Source organism: Psittacula echo (genome assembly GCF_963264785.1).
Source record: "Psittacula echo genome assembly, chromosome: 23".
NCBI lineage: Eukaryota > Metazoa > Chordata > Aves > Psittaciformes > Psittacidae > Psittacula > Psittacula echo.
Window position 1 is genome coordinate 2,943,397 of NC_137748.1, and position 26,249 is coordinate 2,969,645.

General features: G+C 46.6%; 1 protein-coding gene across 4 annotated transcripts; it reads right to left on the reverse strand.

The window, feature by feature from the left end:
- Positions 1–974: 974 nt before the first annotated feature.
- On the reverse strand, positions 975–25,650 carry MAP3K14 (mitogen-activated protein kinase kinase kinase 14). 4 transcript variants are annotated; one of them, XM_080633542.1, is made up of 16 exons: positions 25,599–25,650; positions 17,775–18,047; positions 17,166–17,235; positions 16,076–16,289; positions 15,337–15,948; positions 14,150–14,287; positions 12,075–12,204; positions 11,222–11,353; positions 10,716–10,820; positions 9,876–10,039; positions 9,345–9,495; positions 8,381–8,731; positions 7,146–7,252; positions 5,643–5,787; positions 5,050–5,150; positions 975–4,210 (listed from the first exon to the last, which is right to left on the reverse strand). In XM_080633542.1, the coding sequence occupies exons 2-16, from the start codon at positions 18,025–18,027 to the stop codon at positions 4,046–4,048; spliced, it is 2,838 nt and encodes a 945-aa protein (XP_080489668.1). In that variant the 5' UTR covers positions 18,028–18,047; positions 25,599–25,650; the 3' UTR covers positions 975–4,045. The 4 variants fall into 4 exon arrangements, with proteins under 4 accessions (XP_080489668.1, XP_080489670.1, XP_080489667.1 ...); XM_080633544.1 differs by lacking the exon at positions 25,599–25,650 and adding an exon at positions 25,212–25,550 and having other exon boundaries at positions 16,076–16,286; XM_080633541.1 differs by lacking the exon at positions 25,599–25,650 and adding an exon at positions 25,212–25,550.
- Between the last annotated feature and the right edge of the window lie 599 nt (positions 25,651–26,249).

The following is a 26,249-nucleotide window of genomic DNA, read 5'->3' on the forward strand; positions in this document are numbered from 1 at the left end:
ATACTGAAGGCCCATTTAATCTAAAGCAGAACTGGTAATAAAATGACTCTGAGGATAAAGCACTTGCCTGTGAGAAGAGGTGAAGTTTTACATGGGGGGGATGCTAAGATGGAGGAAGAGATGGAGGGAGGGATGCAGGAGCAGCTGCTCACTGCTCCACTACCAAGGTGCCATCTCCGGTGTAAGGGGCTGCTGCCAGGAGCAGTGACCGTGCTCCTCTGAGTTATTTTAAGTGGGAGATCTGCTCAGCCCTGCAGCTCCTTCCAGTCCTGGCCACCTCTGGGCAGGTGGGGTTGAATGGGTTAAACCATGCGGAATTAGAGTGCTACAGGAAAACAGAAGGGAAAAGCCAGTATTTGTGGCTCTGCCAAGGGGCAGTCCCACTTCTTACCATGCAAGTGTCCCTAAGAAGGCGACTGTAGCCCAGGCACCTGCACAGACACGTACCCTCTCTGCTGGGCACCCTGGGCAGGAAGGTCACAGCTTCTGCCCTCCACAGCAGCGGAGAACAGCTTTAACCTGCCAGAGGGGAGACTGAGATGAGCTCTTAGGCAGAAGCTCTTCCCTGTGAGGGTGCTGAGGCGCTGGCCCAGGGTGCCCAGAGAAGCTGTGGCTGCCCCATCCCTGGCAGTGTTCAAGGCCAGGTTGGACACAGGGGCTTGGAGCAAGCTGCTCCAGTGGAAGGGGTCCCTGCCCGTGGCAGGGGTTGGGACTGGAGGAGCTTTAAGGTCCCTGCCAGCCCAAACCAATCTGGGACTCCATGATTCTATGAAATCCTGTGCTTCATCAAAGTTATTGCTGCCTCTTCCCACCCAGAAATGACCTCCGTGCATCCTCCAAACCCAAAGGTAATACACAGCAGAGTTCAATCAGACCAGGCTTCCCTTCTTAACAAATGTGTTACTCAGCACCTCTCTAGGACAAGGTCTCAACCATAAGCAATGAGAATTAAGAATACTTTTGTCCAGCTTTATTTCTTTTTTCCCTGTGAAAATGCAGGTCAAAAATGTTCATTTCAACAAATCACAGTTTTATAAAGTGTCATTCGTTCAACACAAGCTCATTAATCCATCGCCCTCACCAGTACTGCCCATCCCAAAGAGGTGATCAGCTCCATATTGCTTGCCAACAGTGGTTTTTTCAGACCTTTGGAAGGAGCAACACAACAAAAGCCATCTGTTTCTGTGACTCCTACTGTTATTTGTCCTCCGTACCCTGACCTGGGGTTCTGTCCCAAAGACCACTTGTTATTATACACATTTTGAGCCAAGTTTTAATGTGGATAACCAAAGGCTTTCCTGATTGTCTCCTGTCAGTACTGCACAGGCAGCCTTCATCTGCAAGCTGAACTTTTTATGCCTGTCACAGCAAAAATGACCAGCCAAATGAAGAGCGAACTGGCCTGGCAGCAGGCGAATGTTGAGGAGATCTCAAGCTGGCAGTAAAACCATGCAAACCCTGGAAATCCTCTCGAGAGAACCACACTCAGGACAGTCAGAAAGCACCAGCGGTTTGTGGGATTAGCCAGTCTTTCCCACCTGGCAGTGCTTGCTGATGCCACAGCCTGTCTTGTACAAGATGTGCGAGGTGGAAGTCTGCAGCCTCACTTTCTCACATGAGGTGGCAGCAACACAGGACTGGAGGCTTTGGACAAAACAAACAGGATGGAGATACTGGCTAATGCTGGTGTGAGGGTACAGGAGAACACAGACGTCTCCATCTACTCAGTGAAGGCACTGTGGGTTCACGAGAGTTCACTGCCTCTCCTCCATTCGTGTAGGTGGCCTGATATTAATGTTAATGCTATAGATGAAGTGTGAAGCTCAGAAGTCCTGGGAACAGAGGGCTGCTGCATCCTGCCCTACAGCTTGGCAGAACTTGAATCTCGCACCCGTGTACAAAACAACTGCACATCGAAGCATTTTGCAGTGAAAGCCATGAGATGCAGCCAGCCTTTGGCAAGGGAACAGACCCTGCTTTCGTGTTTCAGATTGACACATCACCAACAAACTCTTCTTAGAAACAACCACCAGGTTTTTCTCCTCCCTGCCTCACAGGAAGCCCAGGAAGGGTGCCAGGCGTGGGGAGTTTGATCACTGCACTGACTATGTGCTTGGTAGCTCCTGGGAGCCCTGAAGGGGCATTTTGATCCTCCTGCTCCAGAGCTTACAGTTCTTAGTAGCTTATGGCATCTGAGAAACAGCAATCAAGCCAACCTACCCACTCCCCCCCTACTCCTTCCTGGAAGACATGTGCATAGTGTGCTGTTTACTGAAAAGACTCTTCATGTGGCATTGTAGATATAATCAGGTGCCTATTTTGGCCAATGTATTAAGTGCTTTAGAACAAAAAGTGCTATAAAAACTATACCCAGAGTGGTAACAGGTTCCATTTTTCCTCAAGAGTTCCACTTTTTTATTAGATCACAACTTTAGTTTTGATGAGGGATGTCACTGCCAAGTTTATCGAAACCAGCCCATACTCTTGGAGACCAAAGGGAAGGAGTATCAATTCCTAAAGGAGCATTGCTCCTCAGAAAGGGAGGTCCAGGGTGTAACTTTCCCAGCTATTTCCTAAGTGAACTTCACTTGAGAAAACTGCCAACATTCCTGTCCCATTGTGCCCCCAGAACCAGCATGGATCTGGCAGAGCCTACCTTGCTTTCTGGGAGCAGTTTCTCTGGTCAGCCTGGATGTAGATAGCCCCTGCTCAGAGGCCACTGCGGTTACAACACTCTGGAAGAGCAACAGCACCCTGTCAAAGTATTTCCGGGTGTGTATGGGCTTTGACTAGTTCCGAATAAATATACCCTAGCTTACACCTCCCTCTGCCTTTGTTCTGGCTTACAGGAGGCTTAACACCACCAGCCCGTCAGAATGGGACCCATGCAGCTTCAGTATACTCAAAACAATTGACACATCAGTAAAAAAACAGTTGAAAGCTTAAGGCATCCCGGGCCCAGCTGCCCACCCCACTCCGTGAGCACGTCTTGCAATAACGGCAGTGATAGGAGGCCTTGTGCCAGTCCCTGAGTGCTGGTGAGGGCAGGCTGAGCTCACACCATGCACACGTGGGGCACTGACCTCCCACCCTGGGGCTGAGTGGCCAGATGGGGTGATAGCTGGGAGTGAGGTTTTTATAAATGCTGTAGTCAAAGTCAGCCCTTGCCCGAGCTGGGGGACCTGCCATCCCTTTCCCCTTCAGGGGGAGCTGCCTGCATGGGACAGTTCACAAGGAGTCCCAAGTCAGTGGTGGAAAGAGGATGGAGGAATACAACCCCTCCACCCTTCCCACCAAGGAATACCACACCTTCCTCCTGCCCTACCTGCCAGAGTTGGAAGCAACACCAGAGAGAGAGCACCAGCTCCTAAGCCAGGGAGGAAGCCTGAAGATGAGAGCTGCAAGCAAAGCTCTTTCTGGGAAGATAGTTCTTTTCTGATTCAAGAAGGAAGTGTCTGCGGAAAAGGGTGGGAGGTGAAACCAAGAACCCAGCCAGTTACTGCTGTCGATTTTCCCCATGCAAAAGGCTTGAGGTAGCGATGATGCTACCCAAAGCCAACAGAAACACTGAGTTTTTCCTCCAGCTAGAGGGAAGATAGCCAGCTCCCCCTGGCACAACCAACTACAGCTGCACTGAAGATACCTAACCTTCTCCTTTGGGCAAGCCCAGCAGCTACTGGCTTCACCTCGGAGGCTGAGCAACAAGAGTTCTCATCCAATCCCCCTCTGCTCCTGAAAAGCACAATCGCATTCCTCTGAAAAGCAGGAATTTCCACCCACTATTTTCAAGCTCAACCTAACACTCACACCCAAAACAAGTAATTCCCACTGTTCTGGGGAACACCTAAGTTCAGGACATGTCTTGGAACTGGATCAGAACAGACAACAGAAGTGAGGCCCGAGAGCAGTGATCTGCTGAGCCGCTATTCTACTTCAGCACAAAACACCACCAACTGCACTTGGTGCTCCACGGCAGCGGTGGTGGTTGGAAGCTTTTGCAATTCCTTCTTTCAACAAGGTAAAAACCTCCAAAACAGGAACAGCTTCATGGCCTGTTCTCCAGCTGACCATGTTTGACTCGCCATGTCCAGCTGACACTGCAGTCAGGGGCAAGGGTGCACTGCAGCTCAATACCAGAGTCGGGGACCTCCATGTTGTAGTGAACTGGCTGGCCTTCTTTAGTAACCAGACTGAAAGCAGGGACTGGTATCTGTGAAACAGAACAGACAGATTTGAGTGGCATTTCAAGTCTCTTTCCGAACATGATATCCCTCTATCAAACACAGCAAAGAACTTCCCAATCAAAAAAAAAAGCAACCTCCTGGAGAAAGGCCTGTTCTTGGCTGGAACATCCAAACCTTCTCTCCTAAGAAAGTATCTCAGAAACTGGACTAGGTAGCATTCATTCACCCAGCTGCCAAATTGCCTCACATAAGTTTCTGACCAGCGCTGGTGGTTCCTGAACTGCCTATGTTTGGGCACGGTGAATTCCTCTGCAGTCTCTGTGATGTCCAAGAGAACAATGTATGCCAAAGACAACCAGCACCACTGAAACATTTTCTCGACTTCTGCAACCTCTTTGTTTAGAGACGTTCACCACATTTTGCACTCAGATGAGTCACAGTCCCAAAAACACTTAGGAGTTCTTTCAGGGACTGCCAAAGAGGCTGACAGTGAGGTTCACTGGAGTCTGCCAGTATCTCCTCCAACCTAACAAGTTAGGAGCATCACAGCCAAACGCAGCCCATCTCCCTTAGCTGATATTACTGCTCTTGATGAAAAAGTCATATTGTGATTCTTCTATAGGGAGAGGGGAAAGAATTTATCTTTATAGTGGAGGACCATAAGCTGCAGCACAGGTACCTTCTGAGATGGAGATCGCTGTGGTCCCTCTGACAATTAGCAACTGTTTATGATTCAGAAAACATCTTCGGGAATCACATTCCTAACAGCAGCATTGAAATGACACTACTAAATGTATCATTAGGATCCTCGAATGGACTTCAAGGTCACTGTTTAAAGGCATTACGAAGCTGCACTGTGTCTCACCTGGCTGCTTATCCCAGTGGCAATGTCTCCCACCTTTGTCCTGTGGAAATCCCTGATGTGTAAATTTTCTCCACTTAGCAACTGGATCTGGATTTTCACTCCTGAAAGGTGCAAGAGAAGGCATTAACTTCTGTAGGCATAATGACTTCTCAGTCCAACACAGAAAACTTGACTAGCAAGGCACATATATCAGAACTCAGTTTTGTCTTTAAGCATTCAATTTAGGTAGGTCTTCCGCTGAGCATGGAGGCTTGCTGAAGACAGCAATGACTCACAGGGCAGAGCTGGATTTAGCAAGAAAGCAGCTGAAGAGATGTATTGATTCACACAACATGCCCTCAAAAGTACTTTCTAGACATCTATGGTTATAAAACACATCCTTGCACATGGCAGCTGCACAAGGCAGGGCATACAAAGCTGAACCAGGAACTTCTCTGGCTTTTCCTAGAGTATACAGACTCAAGTGCCTTCTGCCTATTCATCACTGGGGCAGACTTGGCCTCCAGCTGAAGGATAAGAAGAGCTCCAAGACCCCAGACCCTCTAGACACTAAGGAATTTCTCCCTGATCAAAATGTAGCACTCGAGACTCACCATTGAAATAGCTGGGAGTGTCTGTGTGCCGACTGCGGCTCCGCAGGTTGTTCCAGCTGAAGCTCTGTCCGTCTGCCTGGCTGTTCCAGGAATGAATCCCAGAGCTCATAGTGTCCCTCAAGCTGTGAGAGGCCTTCATGGAGTTCTGCAGAAGTAAGCACAAGTTTGGCAAAGGCTCCTAAAGAAAATGAGCTTGTATGAGATAAACGTTAAAATAACCTCAGGAAGAAAAAAGTAGGAATCCACAGGGATCTAAGGCCAGGCCTCGAGTTAGTCAACATTTACCTGCCATGCGGAAAAGGGGATGAAGAGCAATGAAACATTTTGCAGACATACTAAGATACACTCAATGGGCAAATCAACAAGCAGTGGAAGGGCTGGATGAGAAAAGAGGGGTTTAGCTCACTGAGCGACAGAATAAAGTGCGAGATAGATTTCTAATGTCAGTAAGTGCCAAGTAACACACAGGAAGAACAGTGAACTGTACATAAACAACTCTGGACCCTAGGCTCCTAGACAGCTTGGAAAAGTCTGTATTACCCTCAAGTCATCAGAGGTCAATCTGACATCATCAGCAGAGTGTGAGTACCAGAAAAAAGTCAAATTAAATACTGGGGTTGGGTATTTGGGGGAAAATAAAACCAAACACAGAATCAAAGCAAGCCAGAGTCACATCCCAGCTGCACACACCATGCTGTGTCAAAGCTGAATTACTGGACATGACTCTGCTCAATCCTCCTCAAAAAGCATTAGAAGGCTGAGAAGAGGAACAGAAATAGGAAACAGAGATGATCACAGGCAGAAATGACTCCTGTAGATGGCAGGCTACACAACTGTGGACTCTGTCTTTGAAAACAATGACTGAAGGGCTTAGGTCCTTCCCTGGTTACAACAGCAAGGCTTATTCAGCGTTTCTCTGGTATTCCCTACCTTATGACCACCACAGATAGAGCAAACAAAAGCAATTACACTTAGTATTTAGGTAACTTAGACTATGTAAGTCATCAGTATGAATGGGTTAAAAAAAGTTTATGAAGAACAGATCCCTAGGCTGGGAATGAATACCCAGGATCAGGGTCTCTGTTCATCTGCCCTATTCTTCTAGTCTTTCCCCCTAAAAATCCCTTGACCCTGGGCTGCACAGCTATCTGGTCCAAGTTCATCACTGCTTCTTCAGTTCACTTTTTCTGCATAGAGAGGGTCAAGGCTCCTGAGATTTTTCCATATCCACACACTCGACATTTCCTGTCAGTATACAGCACAGGAGAACAACTGGAGGAAAGGGATCCATGCTAGACAGTAAACTAATGGAACAACCACAACCCTAAACACCCAGTTGTCCAAGGACAAAGGTTTCTTCCCAAGGCACTCTACAGCAAACTCGGGTGTCAAAAAGCAGCAACAAACATGAGAAACTCCAGATGTGCACTGGTTAGAGCTCCCTGTAAACCAGAGATGGTTATCCTGCCACCCCCAGCCCCCCCAGCACCCATCTACACGCACCTTCTCACTGGCATCTGACACAAACGGGCTGTCAATGCTGAGACATGAAAGCATTTGTTCTTGCTCTTCCAGCGAGTAAGGCTGTGAAAGGCTGTCCAAAAACAGTTCTGCAAGCAAAAGGAAAGAGGAAGAAGACATTTCCAGTGTTTCCTTTCCTGCCTCCCTCCTCTAATTACAGTTACTGCAATTAATACACAAAACTTCTTCAGCATTATTTAATGAATGTTGACATTGGTGTCCACAAAATACATGGCACACAATTCCTCTGCTAAGCAGAGGCTATGGCCACCACTGTGGAAACCGAGTCAGAAAGGAGAGATGAATTGTGCAACAACTTGCAAAACGAAACAGAGGCAGCACTAGTGCCAGGAATTTCCTAGTTCTTGCCTATTATGTCACTTACGAATCTTCACTCTCGATTCATCTCCATTATACCCTAAGAAAGGTCAAACTTATGTATTCAACTCCTGTGGTAACTTGCATGGATAATATCCAGACCTTACAAGGCTGCTGAAGATCCAAAGCCATTTGAGACGAAAGCCAACCCCAGCAACCCCCTAGAACGCCGTTCCTCAGTTTCATGACAAGTTAACATTTCAAGACACTTTTTTTCCTAGCTTGAAGTTTTCAATTAATTTCCAAAGACTAGAAAATATGAAATTAAAAATATGTAAAGGTTGAGTTACACTGGGGCAATGGAACCGGACTGTTCCTTCCCTCATTTCCAAACTGCAAGTTTTCCAGTTCTGGTTTGCTGCTGGCAATCAAATTCATTGGCTGGTGGCTCTAAGTTTTCCAATGCAACAAAACAGTTGCAGACTGATTTCAACTACACTACTTCATTCGACATCTCCCATCCAATAGGTTTATCCTTTTATCAAAAGAATAATGTTTGAAAACCTAAAATTTCAAACGAAGTTGGAATGCAAACTCCACTTATATGGTGCACAAAAGCACAAGTCCGACACTGGTTGTTTTCTGAGGTTCTTGCACCTCTCACAGAAGTTCTCTTCACTGTTCAGAGAGTAGAAGGAAATCCTGATCACTACCTTTGTGGCATATTTAACTGGTTAATTCAAAGGAAGGCTGAGCAACTTGTGTAATGAGAGAGGAACTATGACCAAAAATGACATCCAAGCTCAAACCCCAGAAATAACTGTCAAGAGGCCAATAGAAAGCACCTGTATTTTGATCATGCTCAAAAAGCTGAATTCCCTCCATAGCCCATTGCTTACCTATTTCCAGCTGCTGAAGCTCTTGCTCTGAAATGGTTGTTGCTCTCTCCATATGGCTGCAGCTCTTCAGGGGGAGAGGAGTTGAGGCAAGAGGTGGAGGATCCCAGGCCTCACGTAACTCCTTGCACACATTCCAAGGTGTTCCCTCGACCTCCTCCGTTTGCTCCAGAGATGGTGGTCGTAGGACAGGGCTTGCACAAGAAACTTTTACTGCCAATTTTGGGTCAGAACCAGTCTCGGAAACTGAGCTCACTGTAGGGAACAGGGATGTCTGGGGAGTGTTTTCTTTGTTCAGAGATAAATGCCTAGGCTCTCTGTATTCACCTCTCCAGGGGCTTGTTACACCTCCCACTGCAAAAAGCAAAAAGCACACAAACATCATAAACTAAAGACAAAACAAAAGAGGTAAAAGTTTTCCTTCATATGAAGAGTTTCTGAACTGCATCTTGCTGTAAAACACACAGCGTCTTCAAAAGACAAAACCAGACCATCTCTACAAATTCTTGCTGTATTACAGAACCTTACAGCAGGATTAACTTGAAATAAATGATGGATAGTCTTAGAGGCAAGACCAGAGCACAAGTAGGAGTTAAGTTCAGGATGCAATAAACCCCTGCTTTCAGTTTTGCTTCATACCAGGCTCTGGGTGATACTTCAGCTGAACATGAGCCCAGCCACAGCACACACCTTAATAAACCCACATGGAGCAGAACATTGGCTGCTTCAAGCAGAGAAGCGAGAGCAGGTGACAGCACATAGGGAATTTTACTTTATTTGGGTGAGAAACACCTGGCTGTGGGCAAAAGCCATGAACCCCAAAATATCCATCAATGCTGAAGCCTGTGCAAATGATATCCTGAACAGTAAAACACACCAACGTTTCCCATAGGGCCACTCTGACATAACTAGCAACTGGCTACTGTACCAGTGTGGATAAGAAGCTTTAGATACAGGACATTTCTACCTTCTTCAAGTGCAACGCTGGTTTTCGTTTTCAGTTCAGACGCAGATGCTCTCTGAACAGGCTCTTTCTCCAGACCCATTTTAATAATCTCAGCAGTGAGAGGGTTGCAGGAAGGTGGAATTTCCCTCAGAGGAGGTGGCTCTTTAGCTATCTGTGTAACAAACAGGAAGTGAAAGAGGTTAGACCAGAGAAGCTTCATTTGATTTCAGAAAGGTTCTTCCCACCCTGAAAGCATTTCCAACTGAAATGACAGCATTAAACAAGAGATCTGAGCAGTAAGTTTATTACAGATGAATGGCTAAAAAGTCAACCCAAGTCATGAGCAGGATACGAAAGAAACAGCCCTAGCATGTGTGATACCCAGCAGTCGAAGAAGTGTAAGAAATTATCAGCTTCCAAAGCAAGGTTGGCATCATTGAGATGTCCAGCTGGCTCTTAGCCAGCCTTCCTGAAACAACAGCTCCCTACCTACATATCATGAGAATCTGCAGGCATATGTACCTGTTACTGAAGATATCTTGGGTCACTTACCTTTAGACAGAGTGGGTGATTGTAATACTGGGTCCAAGGGTGGCACCCATTAAGCATATGCAGCATCATACAGCAGCTGCTCCAGACATCCACTTTGGAGTCACACCGCTTTCCCATGACCACCTCCGGAGCCATATGAGTCTCTGTGCCAGGCACATAGTTCCCTAAAACCATTCAAATGAAAACTCACTGCATGGAAACTAGAGAATTGTTCTAATGCAAATGCTGGGAAGCCTAAGGCAGCCTCCTTGTCTTTCCAGTTAAAGTGAGAAATAAGCCATCTTAACCCTAAAAGAAATGCTGTGTGCTCTTATAAGCTTATAGGCTACATTTCCGTATCAGTCCCATCCCTTACACACAGAATAGGCATTAATCTCCCCTTCCAAGCCAATCTAGGAGGGGAAACATGACGCTTTACTGGTGTAAGAAAACATCCTTCTCTTTCAACAGCTGCATTAAGCAGCATTGTAAAGCTTAACTGCCCAAAAATCAGCGAGGAATTTCGCTTTAGGATCCTTCCCCAGCTGTTCAGTGAGGTCACATCACAAGTCAGAGTTAGATTTTTAAGTTTCAGTGTGGCCTCTTGAAGTGACAAAACACAGCACATAGTATGCTGACAAAACCCCACAACAGATTTCTAGACTGGCAGGTAAGGACCATCTTCCAACCTGAAGTTCATTTTAGCTGTCAGTGGGATACATCACAGTTAAGATCAAGGACTGTGACACTATGAGCAACATTAAGTCTGAAAATACAGCTGCTTGCAAATTAGCCAAATGTAAATGTTCAAAGAATGAGTCAGCAGAGCAATTCTTTACAATCACAGCAGAAAAGCCTTACCTGTGACCAAGCACTTTCCCAGGCCATCTGGATGGAGGTGAGCGGAGTGGCCAAAGTCGCACAGAAGAGCCCTGCTTCCATCATCAGACAAGAGCACATTTTCCGCTGGCAATGAGAAGCTTTGAATTAGTCTCCTTTGTATTATGGTCACTGACATGGAAAAAAAGCACAAAAGCCCACAGAAGTACAGGTTTTTTGAGCCTTAACCAAGGTCTGTTACTCTTATGAAGCACCACTGGCTTAAGCAAGTACATAATTATCTGCCCTGGAAATTCTTCTACCCAGTGGTCGGCAGCCTGGGCAAACAGCCTGTCAGACCCATTGGATGACAGAAAGAGGTGACAAATATGATATGTTCAGCTGTTTAGAACCAAGTTAAGCTCTAACCTCAAATGTAGAGTTGAAAATCTGGTAAATTACCTTTAGCCACTCAGGAATTTAATCTCCAAGCAGTTTGCCTCTATCAAGAAACAGGGAAGAACAAGGCACCTTAAGTATCAGCCTACCTTTTACATCTCCATGGAGAATGTTTTGAGCATGAAGATACTCCAAGCCTTCTAATGCCTGGCTCAAATAACTGAGGGCTCTGTCCTCTGGCAGACAGCCACTCTGTTTAATTAGCTGACCTAGTGAGCCACCTAGAAAGGAATCCAGAGAGTCCATGTTAGCTTATCTTTAAATTCTTCCCAGCATCATCAGCACTCCTCATGGTGTCTGATGAAGAAACAAGAACTGTCAGGTCTGACAGCCCTTATCTTCTACACTTCAGCCTGTTCCTTTTAGTTATTCCCGGCGTTCTTACTGCCCACAGAAACTGGCCTCTTCCATGGAGCCTTTTGCTTAGCATCAGTTTAATGGTATCGAAAACAACTACTCCGTGAGCAGATCAGACATTTCTAGGTGCCACTGATCACCAGCCAATTCTTCAAAGACTCTATTTTCCATGGTCCTCACTAGAAAAAGAGGATCAGGCAACAGCAGCACTGAGGTTTGCTTATACAGAATCTCCTTTTCCAGTACAATGTGCTTTAGATGGTGCCATGCAAATAAACATGAAAGCAAGAACCAGCACCTGCGATGTGTTTTAGTGAGAACTTGCAGCTGCTGGTCACGAGATGCACATCTTGTACTGCAGTGAGGCAGGACTGGGAATTTTTCTCCCTCCAGAAAGACCATTGCCACATACCAGCAAGGATTACACAATACCTATCCCAACCCATTCAGGAATGAACACTAGGGATACTCTGGGTACATCAAAAAATTAACAGATTTAAAACTGGGGCAGGAGGAAGGGGAGATCAATATCTGCCGCATTCAGTGGTTACAATGGGACTTTCATTGTGGTTGTTCCTTTCTCACCCTCCATCAGCTTCATGAAGATGGTCACCCACGGTCCTTCCTTCACAGCTCCATACAAGGGGACAACTTTAGGACTTGTTACTGCAGCACATGTTGTTAGCTCCTCTGCACGGAAGTGTTCAACTTGTACCTACAAAACCAAAGAAGCAACACTGAACAGATTTTGTGTTGAATCCTGACTGAGCTGTCCCTCAGATGCTCGGGTCAGAGTGTCCTGCACTGTCCAACAGCAGAGGTAGAAGGATGACCTTCATTAACAGAAATCAGTGGCTACAACAATACATGGGAACACTCAGAATGATTCTGAACAAGGACGATGCAAGTCCCTAAATCTTCAGCATGAGTGAAGATGCCAGGTTGCAATACCTTCAGCTTGTAGCTGCTAACTTCAGAAGGTAATTTCTGTCTCAGTTCGACAGATAATACTGACAACTGGAGCACTCTGCTTTCATGAAAGAGGAAACAAAAAAATAAGGATAGTGCAATACTTGGCAAATATAAACCTCCCCCAAACCAGGAGGGAATCTGAAATATGGCCACAAGCAGCGATCCACACTATCACCTTTTCAGCCTGCACAGAAAAACGGTTAAAGAAAAACTCTATTCACTAAGTTTACCCAAACAAAATAAATCAAGAATTTGCTAAAGCCCAGAAGGAAACCATGAGCCTGTTCCCAACAGAACTCATTTGGAGTTGGATCACATTTCCCCACTGTCAGCAATCCAGCTCTGGCTAGTTTTCTTTAATCTCAAGAATTTGGAGAGCAGGTGCTTACAACACCAAGTCTGGTGAAAGAAGGTCAGGTAGTCCCCTTCTAACACAGGCAGACAGCAGGAACTGAAGGTAGTTGCTCCATTAAAACAAAACCACTCCTCATTACTGAAAATACAGCTATTTCTCCTAAGAATGCATTTGGAAAAATAGATATAAATGTAAGTAGTGACATCCTGTCAGAAAACAAGCTGGTCGTGTTGCCACAAAATCCCACGTCTAAAACGTGAGGATGCAGAATAGGAAATAAATACGTATGCTTTAAATGTGTTTGCTTCTATGCAGCTGGCAAACGAAATGGTTAAAATACTGGACAAGCTGGCTTAGTCTTGCCACTTCTACCTTTCCACACGCAATGCAGCAAGCTGAGCCCAAATGCACGCAAGAAAAAGCAAACATTTTAAGCTGAAAAACTCAAGTTCCGACTCTTTTTGCATTTAACATTTTTGTACTCGAGACAAACGCTTCCCACACACCTCTTGAAGTTTTCTATTGGAGTAATGTGAGAACCATCAGGTCACAGAGGTGGTGAAACTAGTCAAGTGTTAAGTTCAAACCAAGCAGTTTACTTTCTCATCATCTACTTGCATTATCACTCTGCCTTCACCTCTGAGGCACACCATGGCTGCCTACAAACCAATACCCTGACTCCAGTTATGTTCCACATGCTTCATACATGGTAGGACAATCGCATATCTTGGTGCACAATAGATTATTATGCCAGCTTCTGGAAAAATACACATCTGCTGCATCTAGAACACAATCACCTCATTACAACGTGCAGTACTGCATATGACACTTACTGAACAGATGAAAGCTCTCTCCAATTTAAGTGCCTACCAACTGCCTTATTTTGTCCTACTTTATGCCTTTTTCAACAAAGAAGCACTTGCCATGTCACCATTTACACTAGACATGTTTTTAGACGGGAACAGTTAGATAAGCAAACAACTCCCACAGCTGATTCTCCCCCACAGTCACTAGGAACACACTTCCAATTCTTCTGAAAGCTGGACTCTCTTGGTGCGCCTCAGCACACAACCCTGTATCTCCGGCAGCACACTTTGAAGGCCAAATGAACCATTTCTGGCTGCCAAGCTTGACCCCCACCCCATGCACATACAAGCCCTCCAACTGCTGCTTCGCTCCACGCCATCAGTTTTAACTTGGACAGAACCAAAGCAGCATTTCACAGTGACTGTATAATAAGCTACCTTCAGTCTATGGCAGCTGGAAGGAGAAGATGTTTTCTCCATAAGCCTTCTTGTGTCAGGCCCCCCCCTGCTTTCTCAAACATAATTACCTTTTTGGCAGCACACTGAAAGCCTGTCTGTTTGTCCTCTATTTTATACACTTCTCCAAAAGAGCCAATGCCCAAAGAACCATGACATTTGGTCCAATGAACCTCTTCTCGGTACTCATAATCCACTGGCTTTAGTCTCTGGAAATCAGAAATCAAGATGATTTAGTTTCTGAAAATCAGAAAACAAGACGAAGCAAGGAAAGGAACAGTTCAATCCTGACACTTCACAAAGACCAACATTCTCAGGAAAAGATATCACTGCACCTCTCTAAAAATCCCTGTCAAAACTACTTCTGTCACAGGCTTGAGATGAGATAGGAGAACCTATGTGATTTCTGTGGGCTCTGTCTGATTTAAATGAGTCCATCCCATTGCTGTAAAGAAAGCCCACCAGTATTTGGACAGCTCTGGAGCACCAAACTATTCCCTTCACATGCAGGACATAACTACAAAGCTAAATCCAATGAACAAAACAAGATTGCCTACACGTAGACATCTATGTGTGAGCTAAACCTTTTTTATAGTCAGTAGACTGAGATCATGCCTTAGGTCTCAGTGTAAGTAAGTGATACCCTGAACTTCACTGACAATACTGACAAGGTCACACTGATTCCAAAGAGACCTCTAAGAGGAGTTGAAGGTGGCAAGACGGAACTGAATTCAGAAGAAATAAATCATGCCTGTAAGATTTACATGCATTTGACAGGCCCAAGCCCTGCACTTGGCAAGGGACAGTAGGTGAGCTGCTGGCTTCCTGCCACAGGCAGCAGACATGCTTTTTGCACCTTCACAATCTCCATGTCCCTGGTTTCTGTCTGTGTGACAGTCCAGGTCACCTATAGTCAATGAAATATTGCAGCCTCTTCACCTGAATAGATTGGGTTCTTTCATAAAGAAACAGAGAAGACCTCTCTGAAGGCTGACTAAGCACAGAAACACTTCCATAGACAAGCATGAATATTTTGTGAATGAGCAAACAAGTTAGGGCCACCAGCCTAAGACAGGGTTTTATAACCTTCAAAAACCAGACGCACATCTTTAACTGGCAGTCTTCCACCATCTCAAAAACCATTCAGAAAACTCAGTATTGCTACAGAAGCTAGCACACGGATGCAGATTCTCTCCCTTCTGAAGCCCAGGAGAAGCTCTGCCTTCCACCACACTAGCGTGTAGGGTCAGAAGATCACCTCAGTAAGTAGCACGCCTTCATTTTCATCTGCTTCATGAAATTGTTCCTTCGGGTCCAGACCACCTCCTCTCCACGTCTTGGCTAGGCTGGCTAAATTCTGTGGTTCACCAAGACTCACGCTCCCCTTCAAGGCATCCACCAAGTATTCCTCCACAGAAATCTTGTCTGAGCTGGTTTTCATGGACTGGTTGATGCATTTGGAGAAATTATATTCTAAGTTTAGGCCAGACAGTTGATGCTCACCATCTTGATAGTTGAGACCACCATGAATGTATGTCTCCAGAGCATTATATTTCATGGCATGGAGAGAACTGTCCAGATGTGGTAAGTGAGGAGGTATTATGTTGTAGGGAAAAGGATGGAGAGTTTCAGGCTGTGGAACACTGTCCCTCTGATAGTGCCGTTTCCAAACATGATTAAGACACTGAATAGGACTAATCAACTTGTGCAGTTCTGCTTTGTACTGGCTCCTTGGGGGATGGAGTTTGCCTGTAGATAGAACTTTCTCAGGTTTCTCAAAAGACAACGGATCATAGAGCATAGAGTCCTTGTTAAATTCTGGAACCCAAAAACTGTTTCTGTAAAGAATATTTTGGTGTGATTCATCCTCCTAGAAAATAAAACCAAACAACAGAGCTGAGCAGGAACCTCAATACAGCCACCCAAAATGCAACCAAGACCTGCTAGGAACTTGCAGGGGTCTCAACAGTACAAAAGGAAGGCTTAAGGATTCTCACCTGGACAGGAATTGGAGTGCAGCTCTCTTGCTCTGGAGTCCTGGGACCTCGCTTGCCAGCAGCCACTGTTTGTATTTTCAGCTTGGATCTTTTCTTGTGACGTTTCCTTCTTGTCTTCCCGCGCTGCCTCCCCCTCCAGCAGGTAGGTGCCATCTTTCCCTCCCTTGCATGGGCCACATTGTTAGGGATTTGATCAAGACTGTCTGAGCGGCTACTGGAAACCAAAAGGCATGAAGGCTCTTAGATCTGATGGTGAAAGTACACCTCCAGTTAATAACTCTGACCCAAAGAACACGAATTAGCAATTCTGCCTTCTGAGATTTTAAGAATAGAGAGCTAGAACATCACATTTTGCCTTCTAATATCCCAGTCAGCCACTCCAGAGAGTGCTGGAGCAGCTTAGGAAAGCTCCAGTATGTGCCCCAACAGGGCACATGTTCTTCCTGAAGAAGGGTCTCGCTCCCACAAATGCAAGTTCCAGGCCATCATTTTTCCATCACAACTGTTACTCCCCCTTTACCACTTCAAGCTTCTCTTCACAACTCTATTTCTGATGCTGTCATTAAACAAAGGTTCTTTTCTCAACCCCCTTTATTTACCCTCCCCAGAAGCAGTTCCTTTTTCTCAGGACTACTTCTGGCAGCAGCCCAAGTTTCCCACAACTCTCAAAGACAATGGTGTAACCTGGTTCCAAAAGCACCGGGACAGGGCAGTTAAAGAGTGAGAATTTTCCCTTGGGTCCTTCAACTTCAAGCCCATGAACCTCAACAAAAAGTCACTCAGTCACTTCAAAACAAATCTGACCACCCAGAAATAGAGGTAGAAGACTACAAGGGCCAGTAAATCAGCAAGCATTGACAGTAAGACACTGCAAAGCTTGTGCTTAAACTTATGCTTTCTACCAACACAAAAAGGTTTTGAGGAAGGTGTTTGGGAAAGATACCCTCTTCCTGAGCCTCAGAGAGAAAAGCTCATTCAAACAGAAATGCTTTTGGAAAGACAAACTGTAAGCACACATTGCTGGCATGACTTGAAACCAGTCAGCAGACATAGCAGTAAAGGTGGGTATTCATGTTAAGAGGTCTCTCACCTGTAACGCTTACTATGAGCAATAAAGGATCTCTCTGATAAAGTGGGGCTGAACTCCTGACTGTTTTCACCTGCGTGAAAGAGAACAGGATCATCACATCTTCAATGCCAGGCAAACTCTCCTAGTAACAACTGCACTAAGAAACAATCCTACCAACTTGCTAAATCAGTGATCCAGACAAATCACCACACAGTCGTGCCACACCACCCACACTACATCCTTCCCAGCACTGTGATCTCCTGGTCCTTCAGCTCTTTCTCACCTGACAGCTTTGTTTTCCTTTTCTTTTCTTTTCCCTTTTTTAAAACACCTCTCAGAAGTCAGCCAAGGACAGATGACCCAGCAGGACACTGATGTACACTCAAAGCAGCTGGGGGCAGTGGCCTCACGCTATTCTGTTATTTATGTTTTATTCAGTGGACACTGTCACATTATTAGGAGATTTCATGAGCTTCCTAAATAGAGCCTGGGATGTGTCACCTACTCCACCCTACTTGGGATTACAAATAGATTTCATCTCAGCTCTCCGGGAGTGCAAAGCGAGTGAAATCGCATACTGCATTACACATTCCTTTTCCTCAATGAAGAGCAGACTGCCCTCCTACTTACATTCTGCTTGGGCAATAATAGAAATTGATGCACATCCTCCTCCTGTTTCTTCTTTTGCTGTTCCTTTGGTGATTACATCATTCAGGATTTTCCACTGACTGTGGAAGATGACCTTCTTTGACTCTTCTACTTTGCAAACACTGCTCTGCTTTTCACTCACTGTCTCATTCAGCCCCTTGGTAGCCGTGAGCTCCTTCTTGTGCTTGATGGCTGGATCAGGAGCTCCCTGGCACGTAATTCCCATCACTGCCATTTCCCAGGTTCACAGAGTCACTGAGGAAGAACAGAAAAATCAGAGCAAAGCACTTGTCAAAGACACTTCACAGGCAGAAGCAGCTTCAAGTTCACAAGAAGCAGGAGGCTGCCAAAGGTATGAGATCACTAAGTTAAACCAAATCAAGGACCTACCCAACCTCTGAGCATGGTGCCGAGAAAGAACCCAAGACTGCCAGCTCCCCATCCCCAACTGCACCACTGGAGAGCTGAATAATCAACATTATTGTCAGTACTGAAAATGAGACCACACAGGTTTCAAAGGGAAATTTATTTCTTGGTATATTCTCTTAGTTAAAGACGAACAGTGAAACCACAGAAAAGAGGGAACCCCTGGGTCACTGAACAGGAAGAATATTCCCACCAAAAATAAAGAAAAAAAAAAAAGACATGAAAGATTTTCTCCCGGAGTGCACCCAGGAGAAGTTACATTGTGCTCTCACACCACACAAAATGGCCATCAAATCCTGTTCATTGCTTTCTTCCTTGTACTTAGTCACCCTCAAATCCTTTTCTCAGTTCTCCTTCCAATGAAACCAGGCTAGACAAGCAGCCTGCCCGTACAGAGCTCCTCCCTCCCTCTGCTTCCTTCCCCTTAATCACCAATAGCTTTTGAAATCCTTGGTCAAGCCCAACCAAAGCAGAGCTCTTACAGAGCACAGGATTAATGCAAGTTGGTGCTGGCTGGAGGACAGGGCTGGTGCTGGAACAGACGATCCCTCCGCCTGGCAGCAGCTGGCGAGTCAGCACGGGCTGCTGACCATGGAGCAGAAATGTAGCTCCAAACAAGTCCCAGCACATGCCAAATCCTGGCCAACTGGCACCACAGAGGAAGGGGGAAGGGAGCCAGGAATGGAAAAGGAAAAGCGTAAAGAAGCATGGAAGTGAGATACTGTGGGATATTGTGGGTGAAAAGCAGGAACGTGAAGAGTTCAGAGTTCCCTACAGCCACACTGAACACGAGCCCACGGGACATATGACTTTGGTTTAGCCCCTGAGCTCCTCACCTCTGACTCTAGGCAAGTTAAACCCATTCTTTCCTTTTAAACCCGAATATAATCTCTTGGCCTGTACCTGCAGAGGTCACTTCCCTGAGCCAGTGCTCCCACAGCCCGGGTGCAAGATCTTACAATGAACATTTCCACCATTAAACACCCATGAAAACTCAGCAAGCTCAGGAAACACATACAGGTGTTAAGCACCACAAGCACAGTTTCAGACAAGGCGCAGGGACATTTGAACTGAGGCCAGCAAAGCCAAGATCTCAGATCTATTACAGGAGCACATCTTTGAGGCTCATTAGTTTAAACCTGCACCAGGGATTTTCCTCTTCCTTTTTTCCCCTCTGCTTTGAACAGCTGCCTGGGGCAACAGGATACTGCCTCCAACAGGCTCCTGGCAACAGACAGATCAGTCAGGAAAACGACTAAACCAGTGGGTGCTCCATAAGGGACCCCCAAGAAAAGGGGAAGGGAGCTGTTTGAGAGCCAAGTGCCTGAACCTTGGTGTGATGTATAAATGAGTCACTTAACAACCTGGCAGGTAGACAAGGAAAGTCAACAATGACCACATTCATTCTCCACAGAGAACAGCTGCTGTGCAAAAGAAGTGCTGATGACAGTATCCCACTCATTACACCCGTCCCACTCCCTCTCCTCTACAGAAATTATGTCAAATCTCAGTGCTGTAAAATAATCCCTTGGAGCAGCAGAAAGAGAGCCTGCCAGATGACTAACCCAAGCCACCAGTGACCAAACTGACAAGTTGAGAGCTATTTTTATACTCACTCTCTCCTGATTTGCATTAACTCTGTCTCTCCTTGCCCTCCCCTCCCCTTCAAGGGCCTTCAAGGTCTGCAGCACAAACCCATCCCCATCGCCAAAGAATACATAATTCTACCAGTCACTCCTCAGCTTAGTTAAAAGACAACAGAGGGAGAAGAGGAGAAGCAAAACTGTGTGTCCTTGGTCGCCCTCTGAAATGGAAAAGAGTAACAAGGAAACTTTACTGAGATTAAAGTCAACAAAGCACATACCTCACTTGCTGACTGAAATAAAAGTAAGAGGTAGCTATTGTAAGCAACGTCCTCTAACAGAGCAGCCACCAGCACTCAGACAGTTTAATGTGTGACTCAGGTATACAAGGCTGTGCAGGCACAGAAGCTGCAAGCCCAGCCCAGTTTAACTGTTGCTGCACAATTTTCAGGTCCTTAGAAGAATCAAAAACCCAGCTATTTTTATGGTACACACAACAAAGCACAGTTGGTAGATTAAAAGCAATGATCAGAACTTTGTGATCAGTTTGGCAGCCTCACTTCCCTTGAAGTTATGTATTCAGAACTGACCAGGGCAGACTCAGCACAATGCACTTGGAGAGGTGGCACAAAGCATTCGTAAGCCCCATTAATTTGGATGCAGGCACTTGGTCTCTCAGGCCCAGGCCCTGTGTTCAGCCCTTCTCAGGGAAGTTCTAGATGAAAGGGAGCCTTAGGAGCAGCAAATGGGTACCTGCGGTTCCACAGCAAGACCACTAAGAACAGGATTTACTCACATAACACACGTTGGAGCCGTGGTTTCAGCTGCCTATTTACTTGCCACCACTCCAGGATGAGCACAGCTTCCTGTACAGACATAGGTTATGTATGTGCAACATAGCTTCAAGTTCTTGAGCTGGAGGGTGGTTGTTTCATACCCCAAACTGCTTCTCTGGTTTTCAAAACCTTCTCTTCCTCAACCATGTCACTTAGATCCAACTGTAATTCTTGATTTCAATATCCGTGACTTTCTTCCTTCTGTAGATGTGTGTATGGGCTTATTGTTTTCAAGGAGAAAAGGGGAAGATGTATAATGATGCAGCAGATAAAAGTGAATACTACACACCTAACCCACTGCTAGCAGTGGTAAAGACTACTTGCTCCTTACCCTCACAAAGGTTTGACATTCACCTCTGGTTAAGTGATGTCAGACCTCACTGTTGTAAAAAAGAAAGTGAGTTTTTACAGAATGAAAGCCAAGCACCTTATTAGTTATCTGTGGAGGCAGCAGCAACTCCTCCCTCAAACAATGCCTGTGAGAAGCTAACCTACTGGATAAAATGATCTGAGACTTGCAGGGAGTCAGAAGTCAGAAGACACTCAAATATTACCAATGCAAGAGATAACCATGTGCTTTCTACTCCTTTAAAACCTCCTCCTCCTCCCTCCCTTCTCTAAACAAGTCCCTCTTCACCCTCTTCAGCTCTTCCATCGCAACTGGAGGCTATTTGGTAGCAGGGACCTTAAAAGAACATTTCTTTTGTTTCATGAAGTTAACTATGCATATCGAAAGAAAGACTTGTAGCTGGAAAAAGGGACTGCAAATACCTCTCCAGCACTAAACCACCCTGCAGTACACATTCATACGGCGTCCTGCTTGGTCTGCATGGCTCAGATCTCCTTTGCCAATGAATTTTTGGAGATTTTCAGTTAATCTTGCGTGGAGTCGCCCATAAATTTGGTTAAAAAAGACTTGGGAAAGAGCTTTAAAATATAAATAAGACTTCTAAAGTCAGCTAATGAAGCACACCAAGTTCTTCTCCTGGTCTGAGTGTGAGTGTTCAGCAGCAGTTTCACATTGACATTTAGTTTGAAGACAAAAAAACGTCATGTTGTCTCAGTGAGGTTTTCCACTTCCTTACTGAGCAGAGTTTGATGAACAATACATTAACTTAGGCAGCCTTCTCTTCTGCAGCTGCTACTGCTTTATTAAAACAACACAAGCAGCATTTCAGCAATGTTGCTTTGCTGAGCACTACAACAAAGCAACAGCTGGCAAGAGCCAGGAATTTATGCATCACTGAACAGGGAATGTCAGCTGAGAAGAAGAACATACACCTTTTGGGGACCTCCCAGTCCTAACAACTGTCAGCAAGGATTCAAGAAAGTGCCTGGTCTGCAGCCAAAAGAACCTACCCAGAGTATGAGCTACAAGATCACCACATGAAGACATCCCAGCTTGGCAAAACACACCTTTCACCACGAAGAGAAAAAGACACTTGTTAAAAAATGAACTAAAGACCAGGTTTGGGGCCCAAGGAGCAGATATATGTGTAGAACCCCTTCAGGCCCCAGGCACCACTTCTCCTTGTCCCTGCCTCTTCGCTGCTGCCCTGTTCTGCTCCATGCTATCGATGAGCTCTTCTGCCTGCTCACGTTTCACATGGAACTGGAATGAAGCTGGTTCTGTTTTCAGCCATGTCAGTTTGAGCCATATTATTGAGCATGGGCCTAGGGTGGTTATCTGAACATACTGGGTGCTGTCAGCAAGGAGAACTTTCAGTTTGTGTCAGAAGGGACTAAAAGAAACCAGCTGTAGCACTCAACACACACCTTTACCTTAAACCACTGAATGCCATTTGAAGTTCACATGCTTAAGAGAGGGGAAAAAAAAAAGAGGCTTCCCTTGAGTATCTAAGAGTTCCAAAGTAAAAATAAACAGAATGCCTGACTGATTAAAATACTGGTGAGTCAGACCACCAGCTGCTATTCCAGGATGCTCCAGCCTTCACCTCCTCCTCTTTAACCAGTTTTAGCCACTTGTCTGTGCAAGAGGCTCCTGTATAGTCAGTCGTGTTGGGCTCCTCGCAGTCCCTGGTGTGCTGTCAAGTGCTGATGCACACAGGTTTACCTGAAGATCCCCAGGTAAACCGAAACCTTCTACCGAAACCACCACCCAAATCACCACCGAACTGCCTGCTTGAAGGATTTCACTATCAGCCTTCTGTTCATGAGTTACCTTACAAAAAATAGCAAGCATGTAAACACAGTCTTTAAAGTGGTTTGATAGTAAATACTTCAAAATCCTGTTTCAGCCATTTGTATTGCTTACTCTAAACACCAGGATAATGAGCTTTAACTGTCTCTTTAGCTGCCAGACATCAGTATATTGCAGTGGTTTGGTTACAAACTCTGGAAGAAACTATTTGACTGGGTTTAACCATCAACAGAATTTCTGAAAGTATCTAAACACACCTCTCCATGTCCTCAAGTAAGAGCTGGAGAACAACTCGCCCTGGAACAATTCTGTTCATGTTGTTGAACAAAGATGGGAATAACACCATTTGCCCAGAGTTCATAAACGCCAATGAAACCCCGTTCACGAAAAGAAGTGGCTAATTTTTCCTAACTGCTTTATAAACAAGGATAACAGAAAAAGCATCAGAACAAACTTCACCTGGATGAGGTTCTGCTCTCCAGCCTGGCTTAGATGCTTGTACACAGACTTTCAGGACATCCGAGGTTTTAAGACCTACTTGTGGAATGAAGCTGTTTCCTAAATATGAGCCTGTCCTATGGAGCCAGGCTGAGAGAGCTGGGCTTCTTCAGCCTGGGGAAGAGAACACTCCTTAAGGGGAGACCTTAGAGCAGCTCCAGTGCCTGAAGGGGCTGCAGGAAACCTGGAGAGGGGCTTGGGACAAGGGATGTAGGGACAGGCCAAGGGGAATGGCTTTAACCTGCCAGAGGGGAGACTGAGATGAGCTCTTAGGCAGAAGCTCTTCCCTGTGAAGGTGCTGAGGCGCTGGCCCAGGGTGCCCAGAGAAGCTGTGGCTGCCCCATCCCTGGCAGTGTTCAAGGCCAGGCTGGACACAGGGGCTTGGAGCAAGCTGCTCCAGTGGAAGGGGTCCCTGCCCGTGGCAGGGGGTTGGAGCTGGATGAGCTTTAAGGTCCCTTCTGACCCAAAGCAGGCAGTGGTTCTATGAAATTATAAAAAAAATATATATAATAAAGCACCTAGATGGACAACTTCCAGCAATAACCACAAACATGCATTCAAATCAATTTTGCCCAAGCTGGCATGACTGAATTTTCAGCAGTTATTGCTACAAACTGCTTTGCAGCTTTAAATGTTCAATGACATTTATAAAATATCATATAAGCAGTAAGGCTGCAATGCTAGGCAAAACCAAAAGTTTAGTTCAATTTAGTACAGACGCAAGTATTTCTATGTAATCTTAATTTACAGTTGGTGCTGTGAATTCAAATTTGATGATTTTATACTATAGAAATATGAACTGACTGGAGTAGTTTCTAACTGTCCATCCTGAGCAAACTTCCACAAGACAAACTTCCATATTAACTGCAGAAGACAACTGCCTTTTAGATGAGACAAGGGCCATACTCTTCAAGGCCCTGATGCCACTTAGGAATGAGCAGCAAAGCCCAGTTTCCCACAGGCTGAAGTCCGAAGTTTCTAGTCCTCACAGGCCTTCTCCTGGTCCCCTCACATACCCTCCTGACCTCCAGCATCTCCAAACCATTCCCTAATTCCAGTCTCATTTACTCTCAGCCAGCCGCTCTTCCTGGAACTTGGAAATCTTTGTGTCTTCCAGATTGTTGTCCCACTGTCTCTACCAACAGATTTGACTGACGCTTGCCAGCAAACTTCAAAAGTCAAAGAGGCAACACAGCCATGTATGCCTGCATCCTCTTAGCAGCAGGGACCACATCTCTGGTACTACTAAAGCTCAGCTTGACCTTCACAGCTTACCACTGAAATAAGATTCAGGACAGCGGCAAAGTTCATGAACTCCAATGATGTCAAATCAGGTCCCAGAAATCCTTAAGGTTTTTTGGCTGTTACATGTTTGTTTGTTCTGCTCCTTCTTCACAGCTTCTATACAAAGATTCCCTCTCTTACACAGTTAAAATTTAATAGTTAATAGCAAGTGACTCATTCCAAAGGAATCTGGTGGCTGTGCCAATAAGAAATTTTAACTTAGTTAAAATGCAATAAAGCAGCACACCACAGACATGGATTTCAAAGCCCGATTCGATTATTCTTATCACTAATGTTAAAGCAAAGAAGGCGCAAGTTATTACTCATCAAAGAGTTCAGAGAGCCAGCTGAAAAAGAAATGTAGACGTTGTTTATGGATGCTGGTTTCAGACTGCTGCTACTCACATGTGCAGAGCGCCGAACACATGTTCTTAATGCAACCAATAAAAGGAGACAGGAAGCAACTGAGATTAACCACTGCAGCGACTTATTAATCACTAAAGAAGCGGTTTAACCTTTTGCCAGAGAAAGAAAAGAAGAATCGCGTCAAAGAGGAGCGCCTCGGCTGCATGCAAGCCTCACGTCTTAGCTGCATTTTGTGATTAGACAGACCCAGCCTGGGATCACCCACCCGTTCTCCCGGGCAAGAAGTGGCTCTTGGAAGCGGCACCCCTGGACACGGCAAAGGCTCCGGCATCACCTCTCGCTCCGGCAGAGCTCCGGGGCCGGGAACAAGGGAGCTGCGGGGTCGAGGAGCGGAGCTGCGGGGCGGAGAAGGGACATCGGGGCTGCTACAGAGCACACGGGGAGCACGGCCGCAGGACGCCGGGAGGAGCCGCTCCAATCTGGCCGGTGTTCCCAAAGCCCTTCCTGCGGAGGCACCGACTGGGGCCGGCCAGGGCGCTCCCTCACACCCTCCTCTCGGCGTTGGCCACACCGGACACACCCGCTCCGGGGCTCCCGCACCGGACCCCGCGCACCGGATCTCGGATCCCGCCCCCCGAGCGGCCGCACCTACCGGTACGGCCCAGCGAGCGGAGCGCGGAGCACGGTGCACGCAACGCCTCGAGCCTCCTCCGCGGCGCCCCGCTCACTGACAGGCGGTGGCCGGCGCCCGCCCCGCCCCCGAGCAGCCGCGTCAGCCAATCACTGCCGCCCCCGCCCGGCCTCGCCCCGCCCAGCCGCCCGCGCAGGCCAACCACCGCCCAGCCGGGCCGGAAGGGCAGGGGGCGGGGCGGGCTTCCCAGAAGTGGGCGGGGCTTCCTGCCAAGCGGTCACCGCCTACCCGCCCCCTCTGCTTCCCCCCCGGCGCCGCCGCGCATGCGCCTGAGACCGCGGCGGAGGGGGGAGGAAGGCGGGGGCGCTCAGTGCGCAGGCGTGGGGAGGGGTGTGTGTGGTCGGTGTCAAGATGTCGGCGGTCTCCTCGCCGTCTTCTGTCCCTTCGGTGGCGCCCGGTGCTGGGCCGCCGGGTCCCTGTGGCCTCAGGAAGGGAGGCGGTGCTGTCGGCCGCCTCGGTGGGCTGTTCCGCACGGTGCGAAGCTGTAGCGGTTGTGCACGTTTTTCCAAGGAGGCTCGGTGAGGTTTGCCTGCCCCGGTGCTGGAGGAGCTCCGGATGAGGAGGCCGGGGCTGCTGCAGTAGCATTCTGCCTGTAAGCTGCCGCTTCAGAGA

Excerpts from the sequence above, each read along its gene's own strand:
- MAP3K14 (XM_080633542.1), bottom strand. The coding sequence starts at position 18,027 with ATGGCAGTGATGGGAATTACGTGCCAGGGAGCTCCTGATCCAGCCATC. Across the intron at positions 12,205-14,149 it reads TTCAGTGTGCTGCCAAAAAG|GTACAAGTTGAACACTTCCG; the intron begins GTAATTATGTTT and ends TTGGTTTTGTAG. Across the intron at positions 4,211-5,049 it reads CCACTGGGATAAGCAGCCAG|ATACCAGTCCCTGCTTTCAG; the intron begins GTGAGACACAGT and ends TCTGTTTCACAG.